Source organism: Denticeps clupeoides, chromosome 5 (genome assembly GCF_900700375.1).
Source record: "Denticeps clupeoides chromosome 5, fDenClu1.1, whole genome shotgun sequence".
In the NCBI taxonomy this organism is placed as follows: Eukaryota; Metazoa; Chordata; class Actinopteri; order Clupeiformes; family Denticipitidae; genus Denticeps; species Denticeps clupeoides.
Window position 1 is genome coordinate 18,182,436 of NC_041711.1, and position 14,940 is coordinate 18,197,375.

Consider the following 14,940-nt stretch of genomic DNA (forward strand, 5'->3'; position numbering starts at 1 on the left):
CCATCCATCAACACTGCGCCTTCTTGCATTCTACAGCAAGGCGCTTTCACGCTGTGAGAAGCACCAGAGGGCTGAAACCGGACTCCGGTTGCAGTGAAATGAAACAGTGGTGAGAGTATAGCTGCGGCTCCTTTCTTCAGAAAGTCTGTGGACTTCCTTTTTAGGTCATAAGCATCGTATATCCTGTCTGGTACCATACATTAAAAGCAGCTTCATGAAGGCAGAAGTGAAAAAAAAAAAAAGAAATCATACAGCGCCACCTGGTGGTCAGGCTAAAACACTTTTTCTGCTAAAGGATAGTTGTCAAGCTGGTTTGTTTTGAATAGCCCACTGTGTGTCGAGAGATGTGGCATAACTTGTCTTTGCATGAGCCTCTTACTCGCAGAGTGTCGTCACGGGGTTAATCTTCTCCAGGGGAGGGATGTGCTGAAATTTCAGGGGTCACTTACAAAAGTCAGAGGTCAGACACAATGAACATGCCAGATGCCTGGGGCTTAGCGACTTCCTGTCTACACATGTAGGCTGGTATGTCTGCTTCCGCTCCGGCGGGATCTGAATTTATATCTGGAAGGAATGTATGTGTGTGGTTTTTGTAACTGCCCGGATAAGAATGCATTTTCTATATCGTTTTTTTTTTACTTTCACATTCACTGTTCTTCTGTGCTTTTGAATCTTTGGAGTTTTATGTGCTTATGCGGATAAAAACTTGCCATATGTATTTATTTTTTTATGTTTTATTTACAAAGACAAAATTATAATATTACTATGTGCATGAAACCTTCAGGATCACTTCCTCATGTAGAGTGATTACAGTGACAAAAGGGAGGCCCTCAGAGAGACTGTTTCATTCAGGTCTGGTATTAACATCTGGTCGAGGGGCGACCCCGGTGGGCAGCTGGTGAACACAGCAACACACTAAGAGCTCATGGCGATCCAGTGGCTCAGACCACATTCTTTTTGCAGTGTAGACACAAATGTGTCTTGAGCCTCCAACTCAAATGATATCGCCTGTGTAAACAAAAGTTAGAACTCATTCCTGCAGCAACCACGTTGGTATATTAAACATGAAATTGATTAACAGGCAACAACAGAGATCAACACTGAGAAGCATGCGAAGACACACAACAGAAGTTTGAACTGAGGTACTGTCCACTTGTGATCAAATCACCCAATACAAATCAATAGCAGATCTGAAAGCCATTGTATTCCAATGTGAGAAAAATGAGATAAGCTCCGTGACGGCCATGTCAACAGTCAATTATTTCTTCTAATTTAATTAAAAATAAAAACAGCAGTGAGAAGGGAAACAGAACAAACATACAGATCCATGTCAGCCTTTAAATATGTTTTAGACCTTCAACTCACTGAGGGGTGGAACATAGTGGTGGAGGCATTTGAAGCAAAACTTCCGCCGCACTGATTCAACAGTCAAAGTGAATTTCATTTGCATGCTGGCAAAAGTCCTTTACAGTGCACCAGAGTAATGGTGTGTGAGGGGCAATATTAAAAGGTGTGATACAATGACCCACACCACTGCATGCCAGAGAGGAGCCAATTAAATAAAAAAATTCAGACCCCTCCCCTGTGTGTAGCACACCTGAGCATTGTGGCAACACAGAGAATGATCCACAGATTCAGGCATAACACAAGACACGGTGATCTGTGATCTCACAGAGTACGTGCTCCAACATGTACTCTGTTGCAAGAAGAGGCAGAATTTGACGAAGAAGATATGAGGTAGTGAGAAAGAAGAGGTTCACCAGGGACTTCCAGCTCACATTTCATTAATTTCCTGCTTCACTGCACCCTTTTGGTTTATTTTTAATCCAGATGGTTGCATGGTTATATTTCCTATTGTGAAGAACACAAATTCAGAATCATACATACAAAATAAAAAAAACATAAGATTGAAGGGGCATGAAAGGAGGTCTAGTCATTCCAAAGTCCACCAGTCTGTTCCTGATACACTTCAATGACATCCTCATCTTCCATTCCCAGCTATGGGGAGACAAAATATTAAACATGAGGTAGACAGCAAGATTATAGTAAATAAATTACGTTACTTGTAGTATCACTGTGATGGTAAATAAACACTGGATGGCATTACATACCTCTTTTGGCGTCTGGTTATCTGAAATTCTTTGTCCTTCAAAAAGAAACCTTAAAGAATTCATTGGGACACCCTATTTTTGGAGGGGGGGGGGGGTGACCAGAATTAGATCGACCTTTTCACAGAACTGTTCTGAGTATTGTGCAATGTGCGTGCTGGTGTACTGTACCTGTCTCTGGCTGTAAGATTCCTTCAGCTTCTTTAAATGCGTCGTCATCTTCACTTTAAAGTGGATTTCACTGTTGTCCTAAACAAAAAAAGTAGGAGGGCAGATTACAGGAGCTAAGTGAGCTGGCACCTGAAACTTTGGGTTTAACCTCAAGTCTTAAGACAGGATATGATAAACCTTTATTAGTCCCACAAGTGGGAAATTGCATAAGTCATAAGAAATTGTCTTAAGAAACTTATTACACGTCACAATGGTCCAAAGGGAGTTAAATCTCATATCTGGACCTGCGCCATCACATCCTCTTACCTGGCCCATCACCTTGAGCTTAATGTACTCTCCATCTTTCTTCTCGACGCCATCACCTGACAGCTTGGTCTCCTGAATGAAACAACATTCTCCCTTTTACCAAAGAGCATTAACACACATGCACTTTGTGACAGCTCTGAATTCTTTTGTCAGGTTAGGTAGTGTACAACAAGATCATTAGAGCATGTAGAAACTTTAGCACTGACAGAAAGTATCTAAAAAGCCTTTTTTTTCTTCTGGCATAGTCCAAAATCACAAACGATGTGAGTCAGTGGACTTTAACAGGCATTTACAAAAGACACTACACAAGCTAAGCTTTTCATTATTATATGAAACATATAACTTTATTGCTGACAAAAAACAAACAACCCAAGCCACTTATAGATATTACCATAATATATTCAAATAGTTCTGATCTAATAAAAGTCCTGAATGCAGTGGCAGTGAAAGGTAAAAAGTTCCGTGACACCAGGCAACCATTCTGCTCACTCTGCTGAAACACGAGGCTGAGGCAGATGAACTAAACCCTCGCCAGCTCGCACATTAGCCGGAAACAACACTCCGCCATGGACACACAGCCAGAGTGCAGTGCCGAGCCGAGCCAGTTAGCTCCTCTGTTAGCTGTCACATGCAAGCAGCGAACCAAGATCGGGAAAACGGGACTGTACTGGAGCACCGACCCCACTCACCGTATCTGACATTGTAGGAAAGTCCACAATGTGAGACCTGGGAAATGAGCTCTTATTTGCAACGGAATGATCTTGACCGATACGTGTTCAACACAGCACCGCAAACCCCTACAACTCGCTGCGCGGTGACGTCACAAGACTAAGGGGCGGGATTTCCGCTGAGAAAAAAAGGCATGAAGTCATTGTAGTTTAAGCTAGTAAACTAATATTCCCGATATTCCCGAACAACGTGGCAGAGCATTTTATGTAGCTGAAGGCGGTAGGTGTCACGGCAACATCCAAAACACCAAGATCCTCGTCAGAATTCTCAGGCTGCCCACATCCCCTGCCAGAGGTTTTTTTTTTTTTTTTTATCACCTGCCAGAGGTTTCAATTTTGTGGCTGATATGTGAATCTCCGTCAGTGTTGCCAGAACCAAAAAAAAAAAAAATCAGAAATTTTCATTCAAACGCTGCTCAGAAAATCTGCTTCAATAACACATTTCCCAACCGGGTCCTATGAGGAACGTCTGCCAAAGAGTCTTCACTCCAGCCCTACCTTAATTAGGCTCAGATGTTAATAATAACGAACAGGGCAGATTATGAAGATGTGTGGGTTGGAACAAAAACTTCCTCCAGTACCAGGGTTGGGAAACACTGTCATAGATTGTGCATTATACTGTATAGCGCAACTTTTACCTACAGAACGTTTGTTAAAAATCACCTCTGGGCAGAACAGCGCCTCTGTCTAAAAACCGGGGTCTTTCATTTCTGTAAGTCTGATGGCGTATTCTTACTCTTTGCGTCGTCTCTGCAACTACGCCATGCAAATCCGCGCGTAAACCACTCATCATTGTTTACTTTGTGCGTCACCGCGTGTTTGCCCAAGCGACTGAAGCACTGCATTATGGGATCTGTAGTTTGTGTGTTATTATTAGTGTTTCGCCGGGCCAATATAATATATCTGTATTAAATGATCGCGAGTTTGACACCAATGTGTTACATCGTGCATTGATTAAAGGCACGTGAGGAGACTGCGTATTAACAAGCCAAGTGTGTCTGCACAGCCAGATGGTCGTTCTAATCAAATAACTTAATCTTTGTGTTGTCTTCGGTGACTTTTTTCACCTTTTTTAAAAGTTAATATGTCATAACTTTGCCCATTTTTGCCTGAAAATAACACGGGTTGTTGCATACTATACTATTTGTAATTTTTTATAAAGTAACTATTTTTTTATTATTAAATTTATAGCACCTGTGGTCTTCCTGGTAACAATTTCACCCTGCCAGTTTTAGTGGCACCATGGGTCAAACTATTGCTCTTTCCAGACAGACACACAACACAGACACAAAATGACTTCGAAAAGTCACATTCACACACACACACACACAGTCACACACACTTCAAAGCAACAGGTATTCCAACTCTCAGACACACATTGGGCCTCTAGTCAAAACAGAAGCTGGAAATCTGTAAATATTGCTCATCTTTGATGTCTGATTGGGGACAAGATAATAATAAACAAACCCCCCAAAAAGCTTTACAGCTCTTGGGACATTGAACATTTCACTCAGCACAATGAAGAGAAGGTACACTACTTTAGAGGTTCTTGACCTGATAGCCAGGCCTGTGGAGGAGGAAGGTGATCAAGATGAAGAAGAAGTGTCAGAGGAAGAAAACATCACTGAAAATGATGAAGACTTTATTCCAACTGATGAGGAGGAATCAAGTGATGAGGAAGAGCCTGCTGAAATTGAGAATATTTTCCAATTCAAAGATGGAGGTATTCTTTGGAGGGGAATTTTTCGTGGCGCCATTCCACTGAAGGGGAAATGGTACAGGAGGAGGCTGCTCCTTGAGGAACTTGGAAGGGAACTTGTGACACCTTTCATAAACAACGCCAGGTCCTTCCCCGCATGCCAGCCTCTGCCAGCTTGGTAATGGAGGTCCAGCAGGATGCATTAACCTCGGCAACCACCCTCCCTCAACCAGCAGCTTCTCCTCACCCAATATCCACAAAGAAGAGGTGCAAATTCTGCTTGTATGACAAAAAAAAAAAAACAGTAGGAGGTGCAAGAAGTGCAATGCACATATTTGCAAAAAACCTGATTTATAAGCAGTGAAACAACCTGGGTAAATTGTTTTTTGTATACATTTATTTAAATGGTCTATAATACCTCGTTTTTAAGTTTAAAATATATATTAAAATACTGCAAACAAGCTCACTAAAAGAGTGAAAGAAAAAAAATGGTTTTCATTAAATCTCTTGTGCTTTATAAGCAGTCAAACACACCAGGTAAAAGGTCACCGGGAGGACATAAGGTACATCGTGCAGAGGGTAAAATTATGGTACAAATGCGATAATTGTCGCCCGTCTGGCAACGCTGTCCCCTGTCCACAGGGACCGCTGACGTGACCACCCTCAACTATGATGCGCTGCTTCTCACTCTCGAGCGTTTAAAAACGCCTAAGTTTCCCATTGGTGAAAAAATGTAACGGGCGTCTGGCAGCCTGCAATGAGAGGCTTCTCTCGCTGTCTATCGCAGAAGCCCCGCCCATTAGACGTTTCCCGCCAATAGCGTTGCGCCGCCTTCCTGTATAAGCCCCCGAGTAGTCACCAGCAAAGCACTTCCTTCACAGTCGGAGTCTTCGTTGTCGGGCGGAAGGAACAAAGAATCTGCGAAAATGGTGCGTGTCTCTCTCGCTCGGCGCTTTTTTTTTTTGGTGATGTTATGTGCGCGTAATATTTTTTCCAGGTGTTGTGTATTATAATCCTGTTTCCCAGAGCATGAGCTTGAACTGGTAAACCTGTTTTGTACTGCTAGTGGGAGTAGTGCATGTTAAATTGGACTTTTTGATTAATGGGTGGATATTTTGCACCCGATAACGTCTTAAGAAGGCCAGCGAGAGGTTATTTTACGTGGGTGGGGGGTGCCGCGCCCTGCGTTGTTCCCGCTCGCAGCTGTGTGCACTCTCCGTTTGACTGCGTCCTTTTGTTTTTAGTAACTAATTTAAAAATGTTTTTGATTTAAAAAATCGCCGGGCTACTGATGTCCAAGCTAACATTTTTTTTACCAACTTTTACTAGGCCCTTCATGTGCGATTCATACTACTCGCCCTATCCCTGTGTCACGTGATAGGATTCTTACGGTTATTTCATGGAATTTGAAAGGTTTTTGGAATAAGTGGTCATTGAAATCGGTTACGTGTATAACATGAAGTACGTAGGTCTCTTAAGAAACGTTTTTCTACGTTTTCAACTAGTATCTTTACTAGATGTGCGTTAGTGAGCACGTCACGTGGTTCTGCGTGCGACGCTTTCATATTCCAGAGCTCAGTCACGTCACTTCTTTTAAAACTACAGCTGGTCTGTGCCCGGAACTGGTGGAGGCCATTTTACTCGAGCGAGCGCGAACTCAAGAGGAAGCACTGATGTTTCAGTTCAACTTGTAATGGTTGTCCACTGTTTTACTTTGGTCTTCAGCGTGAATGTATTTCCATCCATGTCGGCCAAGCCGGCGTTCAGATGGGCAATGCATGCTGGGAGCTGTACTGTCTGGAGCATGGAATCCAGCCTGATGGCCAGATGCCCAGTGATAAGACCATTGGAGGTGGAGATGACTCCTTCAACACCTTCTTTAGCGAGACTGGTGCTGGTAAACACGTCCCACGTGCTGTCTTTGTCGACCTGGAGCCAACAGTCATTGGTAAGCTGTACTTCAAAAATTGACCAAAAGCTGTATTTCCCCCCCACCCCCCATTCTGCTGTGTTTTTTTTTTTTTTTTTTTTTTTTTTTTTTTTTTTTTTTTTTTTTTTTTATATATATTTGTTTTTGTTAATATGATTTTTATTCTGGCCCCTCTCCTTCAGATGAGGTTCGTACAGGTACATACAGGCAACTTTTCCACCCAGAGCAGCTCATAACTGGGAAAGAGGACGCTGCAAACAATTATGCTCGTGGCCACTACACGATCGGCAAAGAAATCATTGATATGGTTCTTGACCGTGTCCGCAAGCTGGTATGTATTATAACACATTTTTCCACATTTCATTAGTTTGAAGTGTTTTTTTATATAGTTTTTCTTTCCTTTTTTTTCTTAGGCTGACCAGTGTACTGGGCTCCAGGGATTCCTGATCTTCCACAGTTTTGGTGGAGGAACTGGCTCTGGTTTCACTTCCTTGTTAATGGAGCGTCTCTCTGTTGACTATGGAAAGAAGTCCAAACTGGAGTTTGCGGTCTACCCAGCTCCGCAGGTGTCTACTGCTGTGGTTGAGCCTTACAACTCCATCCTGACCACCCACACCACTCTGGAGCACTCCGACTGTGCCTTCATGGTCGACAATGAAGCTATCTATGACATCTGTCGCAGAAACCTAGACATTGAGCGTCCCTCTTACACAAACCTCAACCGTCTCATCGGCCAGATTGTGTCCTCCATCACCGCCTCCCTGCGCTTTGATGGTGCCCTGAATGTGGACCTGACTGAGTTTCAAACCAACCTGGTGCCGTATCCCCGCATCCACTTCCCCCTGGCCACTTACGCCCCTGTTATCTCTGCTGAGAAGGCCTACCATGAGCAGCTGTCAGTAGCTGACATCACCAATGCTTGCTTTGAGCCAGCCAATCAGATGGTGAAGTGTGACCCACGTCATGGTAAGTACATGGCCTGCTGCCTGCTGTACCGTGGCGACGTGGTGCCCAAAGATGTCAACTCTGCCATTGCCACCATCAAAACCAAGCGCACAATTCAGTTTGTGGATTGGTGTCCCACTGGCTTCAAGGTGGGCATCAACTACCAGCCTCCTACTGTGGTGCCTGGTGGAGACCTGGCCAAGGTGCAGAGAGCAGTGTGCATGCTGAGCAACACCACAGCCATTGCTGAAGCTTGGGCTCGACTGGACCACAAGTTTGACCTGATGTATGCCAAGAGAGCCTTTGTCCACTGGTATGTGGGAGAGGGTATGGAGGAGGGAGAGTTCTCTGAGGCCAGAGAAGACATGGCTGCCCTGGAGAAGGATTATGAAGAAGTGGGCACTGACAGTGTTGGAGAGGAAGATGAAGAAGGCGAGGAATATTGAAAGGCTTTCTTCAAGACTTAGTTCCCAAAGAAAATGACCGTTTGTGTTCAAGAGTTGTTTGTGTTAAATTTGTTGCTTCTTTTTACTGCAATAAATCTTAATGTTTAAAAATGTGATTTGTCTTTCATTATAAAGTGCTGCCTTTTCCTTACTGCTGTCTTCCTGTCCACATATTGATGAACTCTGCAGCAAAGCAGTAGTGTCAGCAGCTGTGTTTTGTAAATGTGAGAACTTCACAGAACTGACTACAATGCAAACAGAAACTGGTTTCTCAATTAGTCTCTAAAAGGCAGCCTAATGTCTTTGTATTGCTGAAGAACTGTATCTAGGAGCCTGAATTCACTGATCATGGAGGCTTTATTTGTCCACCCTGGCTGTTAAAACCTTCCAATGCAGTTCACCACACCCAGTTTCATCTTTCATAACTGCAGGTTTATAAAATGGGCCTGTAAGCCTGGACAGGCTGTGTTTACAGGTTGCTTACATGTTCTGTGGGAGGACGGTGTCTTTGCAGCACTCAGTACAAGCTGGCAATTGATGGCCGGGACTGTTTAGTTGGGACCTTGGTTTATAAATGTTTGGGACTGTAGGACTGTATCTGACATGAACAAGAGGAGTGGAAAAGGGGATGTGGAGTAAAACTTAGTTTATTTGGTCTGATATTTCATGTTACTGATGAATTATAAGGTAATTGACCTGCTTTTATGAAATGCATTTACATTGATCCACACCAATCATCACAGAAATAAAAACCACTGCGTCTTTTTTATAATTATCAGTCACAGGAATTTTGATGTTTCATTAGGGACCAAATAAATGACACATGCACAATCATGCAGTTGCAACACTTCACAAACAATTTTAGTAACTTTAAAGTACAAAATTAGTATATTCAAATACATTTTATAATTTTTGTATATTTTTTCATTTGCATTAGGAATACAACAATACATTTAGGACTGCAACAAATGACTGTAGAAATGACGTAAAGAGTCTTATTTGTGGTAAAATAAGGGGGTAAGAAATCCACTCTTGACTGGAGCTTCTTAATGTCCCACAATCCTTCATTTCCAATAGAACTGAGCTGCTATACATACTCTGGAGTTAAGAGAATGAACACTTAAATACTTGAGAACATGACACAACATGGGTCATTTTTCTGATTACAGTTACTAGAAGCTGACAGACTTGGTGTGGGTGTATCCTGCTAATTTGTATTCAAGACACAGAAGGACCATGGAGGGAACACGTAACGCACCAGTCAGTGGTTACAGATCACAGCAGTTAACAAATTCCTTGGTGTGCTAACATATAACTCTGATTCTGATGTTAAAACTATTGTTAGGATCATCAGTATATACATTATATACAAGACATCCTAGATCTGAATGACTGATATCTTATTAAATACTTTGTTCTTTGTTGACAAAATCTCACAAGCTGTATAGATGGTTATCAAATTTATCAACCCATGAAGGTCTGAATTTGGAGTTTAACTCAAAAAGTGGAAAGACACACTACAGCTGATCCGACTTTGATGCAGTGTCCTTAGAATAAGTCAAAATGAGGCTCAGTAGTGTGTGTGGCCTCCACGTGCCTGTATGACCTCCCTACATGCTCCTGATAAGGTGGTGGATGGTCTCCTGAGGGATTTTCTCCCAGACCTGGACTAAAGCATCCGCCAACTCCTGGACAGTCTGTGGTGCAACAGGACATTGGTGGATGGAGCGAGACATGATGTCAATTGATGTCCTCAGTTGGATTCAGGTCTGGGGAATGGGCGGGCTAGTCCATAGAATCAATGCCTTCATCTTGCAGGAACTGCTGAGACACTCCAGCCACATGTCATTAATGTCATTGTCATTAGGAGGAACCCAGGGCCAACCACATTAGCATATGGTCTCACAAGGGGTCTGAGGATCTCATCTCGGTGCCTAATGGCAGTCAGGCTACCTCTGGCAATCACATGGAGGTTTGTGCATTGATGTACCATCCTGGATGAGCTGCACTACCTGAGCTACTTGATCTGGGTTGTAGACTTTCCACTAGAGTGAAAGCATCACCAGCATTCAAAAGTGACCAAAACATCAGCCAGAGAGCATAGGAAATGAGAAGTGGTCTGTGGTCACCTCCTACAGGACCACGCCTTTATTGGGGATGTCTTGCTAATCGCCTATAGTTTCCACCTGTTGTCCATTCCATTTTTATAATTAGATGCAAAAAAAGATATAAATGAGCCTCATGGTTACCCAGATGTTAGTGATGCTATAAATACTTAATTGATTGTTTATCTAATCCATCTTGTTGGATTAGATAACCCTCACTGGGACATGAGCGTGACTAAATGCAGAAATGCAATTTGTTATGACAGCTTGTAAACAGATTGACTTACTGTTTGATTATTCCAAGAAGAAAAAGAGGAAAAGGGGGATGGAAGTGAAGATAAAATGTAGTGGGTAATGGGGTGTTGTCAGCAAAGCAAAAATGCCAAACTGAAACCAAAAATGCCACAGATAGTCAAGCAATACCATGGACCTCACTGACCACCATCATACCAGGGAGAGGGCAGGTGACAGGGACAGAGAGGGAGAGTCGCGGAGCGATGAAGAAGAAAAGGCAATTATGGCAACAGACAACAGTCGATGCCACAGACAAAGACAGAAATCTATGTGAGGACAAAAATAAAAAGAAATGTATAAACTGGCTGGCCTTTTCAATTGTACACCCAACATACAACTACAAATATATAATGTATAATATATAACAGATAGGTTATTTCAAATCACTTTTGAAGAAAAACAGAATTGTCCAAAATGTAACCCGTTTATTTTTTGTCACTAAGACATTCAAATACATAATACCTTAGGTGTTTCTTTTAAAGTGGCCAGGCCGTGTACCTACAGTGAGTGTTTGTGGGCAGGGGGCGCAGTACCTGCGGAAGTCCAGCAGGGGGCGGGTCGAGTTAGGAATTCCCTGGGCAGGTCAGCTGAGGAAGTGGTAGTTTACTGAGTAAGAGTTCGAGTTTCCTGGGTCTGAACGTTCTTTAGATAGGAACTCCGCACAAGGAAGTCATTACACCAGATACGCTCAGACACCAGATTTACATATAAACCAGGCATACAAGTAAAAAATAAAAAGCATGGCATAGTAGTAGCAATGCAGATGCACGTGTAAGCATTATAAAGCAGGACGAGCTATGTCATATGCTTCCTACACAATTGATTTGCCAGATGCATGTCACATTGTCAATTATCAGTTGCTCAAACCTCCAGTTCCCATTCTATGATTGTGCTCACAGGCATACCTCATAGATGTGGTAGAGAGAAGAGCCTTCATCAGGCCAGTAGTGATCACACTGCTTCTCTCCATCCTCTACACGTGCCATCATCATTGCAATAACTGTACAGCCATTCTCCCAAACCATCTACACACACACACATACACACACACGTCAACACACATTTTTATTAAATCCTCATTTACATACACTAGATGCCATAGTTTTGGGCCAAATCTTATTCTGATTCACCTAAATGTTATTATAAAATGCAAGAGTCATCAAACTAACCAATCCTGTCCTTTATTATAGCATTACAGATTTTCTGCATTTTTGAAAAAAGAAAATGCAGAATGTTTGTATGTATATGTGTGTGTGTGTGTGTGTATACACAGGACAGAAAATACACAATGCTTACCCTCCATTCACTCAAACATACACACAGGAGCGGTCCTAGTTCCTCTTGTCCATCGTCCATCGATGTTAATTTTGCAGTCCAGTATCAACAACCCGTGGATCACCACAATGTAAATGAATAGACGCTCGGATTCAATTTGTATATTTTTCTGCAATTTCACACATCCCAGGAATGTGGATTGACAATATTATGAATGAAATGAGCTTTATTTGGAAGCAGCCTGTCTCCCTCTACTGTGAGACTTCAGCCCAGCAGCAGAAGTTAACAGGCACACAGAGGACCTCACACTCATGTCCCGTATATATGGGTGTGATAGAGTTTAGAGTACACCGACGTTGAAGTTAGCTCCTTATTCACAGCTCCTTATTCAAATAATCTTTTCCACCTTAAACACTACAGGCTGCAATACAGTTTATTTTACATTGAAATGCTCATATTCATCATAAATATATGTGCACATGAGCAAAGTTCCCAGGTTTTGAGTGGGTACAGAGATCATTACCATATAGAGATTTAAAACGTTCTTTAATTCAGAAACAGATTTCCTGGCTGTAAGCCACTCTGAACTAGGCCGTCTTACGGGCGCAGTATTTAAGGTGGAACTGACCGTTCGAATTGTCAGCGGGTGAGGAAACAGACCCGTAATCATAAGTTTCCAGTTCGGATCCCGAAACACTAGGGTACCTCTGTTGTATATACACAGGACTATTGTTCTGAAACCCTGTGGGAGAGGGTTTCATTTTTTTATTTAGTCTTTATATAAACAGATGTATATTTTCATTCACTTCCCTAAAGTCTGGGAATATATTTGAAGATTAAGATGAAAGACTTTATTGTCATTGCACAATCATACTTAAGTTTAAGTTTAAAGACTTTATTGTCATTGAAAAATCATACTTAATTCAACAGCACAACAAGATTGTAGTTCTGCCCACCACCCTTCAATGCATAATGCCATTGTGAATAAAATTGAAAGTAAAATTATAGTACAATAAGAGAAACACACATAATACAAAATTAATATGTAATAAATTCAATTCTTCAAGAGTGTGCAATACAGTTGAGGCCAAAAGTTTTGAGAATGAAGTTATGTATATACATAAGGTGATATGTGCAGGAGATAGATAAATATGAACATATTTATAAAAAAAAGTGTATAGTCAGTGCAATGATTATGTGCAAAAATGTGCAAGCTTAGGTAGTGCAGTGATTATCAGGAGTGTATGGGGGGCACAGGAGTTCAGCAAGGAGACACCTCTGGGAAAAAAGCTGTTCCTAAGTCTGCTGATTCTTGTCCGTGGTAGCCTAAAGCGTCTGCCCGAAGGCAGGAGAGAAAACAGTCCATGGGCTGGGTGGGAGGAGTCCTTAAGAATACTGCGAGCGCGACACAGACAGTGCTTCCTCTGGATTTCCGCAATGGATGGAAGTGGAGACCCTGTGATGCGCTGGGCGGTTTTCACCACCCGCTGCATCGCCTTACGCTCAGCAACAGTGCAGCTACCATACCACACTGTGAGACAGCTGGTTAGGATGCTCTCTATTGTAGAGCGGTAGAAGTTCACCAGGATGGTAGTGGATAGCTGGTTCTTCTTTAATGTTCTCAAGAAGAAGAGGCGCTGGTGAGGTGTTAATGATCCAGGACAGGTCCTCTGAGATGTGGGTCCCCAGGAACTTGAAGGCTAAAACAGGCTCCACAGCCATCCCATTGATGTGGATGGGATCATGCGAGCCTCTTCTCTCCCTCCTGAAGTCCACAATGAGCTCCTTGGTCTTGGTGGTGTTTAGGAGCAGATTATTGTCTGTGCACCAAGTGGCCAGATGTTGGACCTCCTTTCTGCAGGCAGTCTCATCGTTGTTGTCAATGAGACCTATCAATGTGGTGTCATCTGCAAACTTGATAACAGAGTTTGATCCATACACAGGTCGGCAGTCGTGGGTGAAGAGGGAGTAGAGGAAGGGGCTCAGCACACAGCCCTGTGGTATACCAGTGCTGAGCATGACGGTAGTGGAGCAGATGTGGCCTGACCTTACATGCTCTGGTCTGTTGGTCAGAAAATCCATACTCCAGGTGCAAAGTGAGGTATTAATGTACAGGGCTCTAAGTTTAGTGATGAACTTAGAGGGGATGACAGTGTTAAATTCTGAGCTGAAATCAACAAACAGCATCCGTGCATATGTATTTTGCTTGTCCAGGTGTGTGAGTACAGAGTGCAGCGCTATGGAGACTGCATCCTCTGTGATCCTATTGCTATGGTAAGCAAACTGGTGTGGGTCCAGAGTTGGTGGGAGAAAGTCCCTCAGATGTGCCAGGACTAACCGCTCGAAGCACTTCATGATTATGGGTGTGAGTGCTACAGGGCGGTAGTCATTCAGTCATGTTGGGCTAGAGTGTTTCGGCACTGCAACAATAGAGATGTTAAAAATGTCTGTACGCCAGCGAGCGGCTCTGCACATGCTCTAAGTACGCGCCCCGGGATGCCGTCGAGGATCAGCATTGGAGAAGTACTCCACTGGTTTTAGTTTGTAGCAGTGCTTGGCCTATTTGATGCCCCTCTTCAGATTTGCCATGGAAATGCTGTAGGCCTGTGCATCACCCGATCTGAAGGCATTGTTGCGTGCCTTCAGCAAGAGACACACCTCCTTGTTCATGGTAGTAGGGGTGGTAGTAGCCTAGTGAGTGGTAGGGTGGTAGTAGCCTAGTGAGTAACACACTCGCCTATGAACCAGAAGACCCGGTTTCGAATCCCACTTACTACCATTGCGCCCCTGAGCAAGACACTTAACCCTGAGTTGCTCCAGGGGGGCTGTCCCTGTAAATACTGATTGTAAGTCGCTCTGGATAAGGGCGTCTGATAAATGCTGTAAATGTAATGTAAATGTTCATCTGAGGCTTCTGATTTGGGTATGTGGTG

At 43.0% G+C, this 14,940-nt stretch overlaps 2 protein-coding genes across 3 annotated transcripts; one reads left to right on the forward strand and one right to left on the reverse strand.

Moving 5' to 3' along the window:
- Positions 1-714: 714 nt before the first annotated feature.
- sumo1 (small ubiquitin like modifier 1) lies at positions 715-3,426 on the reverse strand. Of its 2 annotated transcripts, XR_003749799.1 has the most exons (6): positions 3,275-3,426; positions 2,586-2,657; positions 2,280-2,357; positions 2,112-2,183; positions 1,779-1,998; positions 715-1,008 (listed from the first exon to the last, which is right to left on the reverse strand). XR_003749799.1 is itself a non-coding variant. In XM_028980475.1 (5 exons), exons 1-5 carry the CDS (start codon positions 3,284-3,286, stop codon positions 1,930-1,932), a joined length of 303 nt encoding a protein of 100 aa, XP_028836308.1. In that variant the 5' UTR covers positions 3,287-3,426; the 3' UTR covers positions 715-1,929. The 2 variants fall into 2 exon arrangements, 1 of the variants encoding a protein (XP_028836308.1); XM_028980475.1 differs by having other exon boundaries at positions 715-1,998.
- A 2,419-nt stretch (positions 3,427-5,845) lies between these two features.
- LOC114790417 (tubulin alpha chain) lies at positions 5,846-8,446 on the forward strand. Its single transcript, XM_028980474.1, has 4 exons — positions 5,846-5,941; positions 6,738-6,960; positions 7,125-7,273; positions 7,356-8,446. Exons 1-4 carry the CDS (start codon positions 5,939-5,941, stop codon positions 8,331-8,333), a joined length of 1,353 nt encoding a protein of 450 aa, XP_028836307.1. The 5' UTR covers positions 5,846-5,938; the 3' UTR covers positions 8,334-8,446.
- The last annotated feature ends 6,494 nt before the right edge of the window (positions 8,447-14,940 follow it).

Coding starts and splice junctions, on each gene's coding strand:
- sumo1 (XM_028980475.1), bottom strand. Junction 2,358..2,585: donor AGCTCAAGGTGATGGGCCAG/GTAAGAGGATGT, acceptor TTTTTTGTTTAG/GACAACAGTGAAATCCACTT. Junction 2,184..2,279: donor AATCTTACAGCCAGAGACAG/GTACAGTACACC, acceptor CTCCAAAAATAG/GGTGTCCCAATGAATTCTTT.
- LOC114790417 (XM_028980474.1), top strand. Junction 6,961..7,124: donor CCTGGAGCCAACAGTCATTG/GTAAGCTGTACT, acceptor CCTCTCCTTCAG/ATGAGGTTCGTACAGGTACA. Junction 7,274..7,355: donor TTGACCGTGTCCGCAAGCTG/GTATGTATTATA, acceptor TTTTTTTCTTAG/GCTGACCAGTGTACTGGGCT.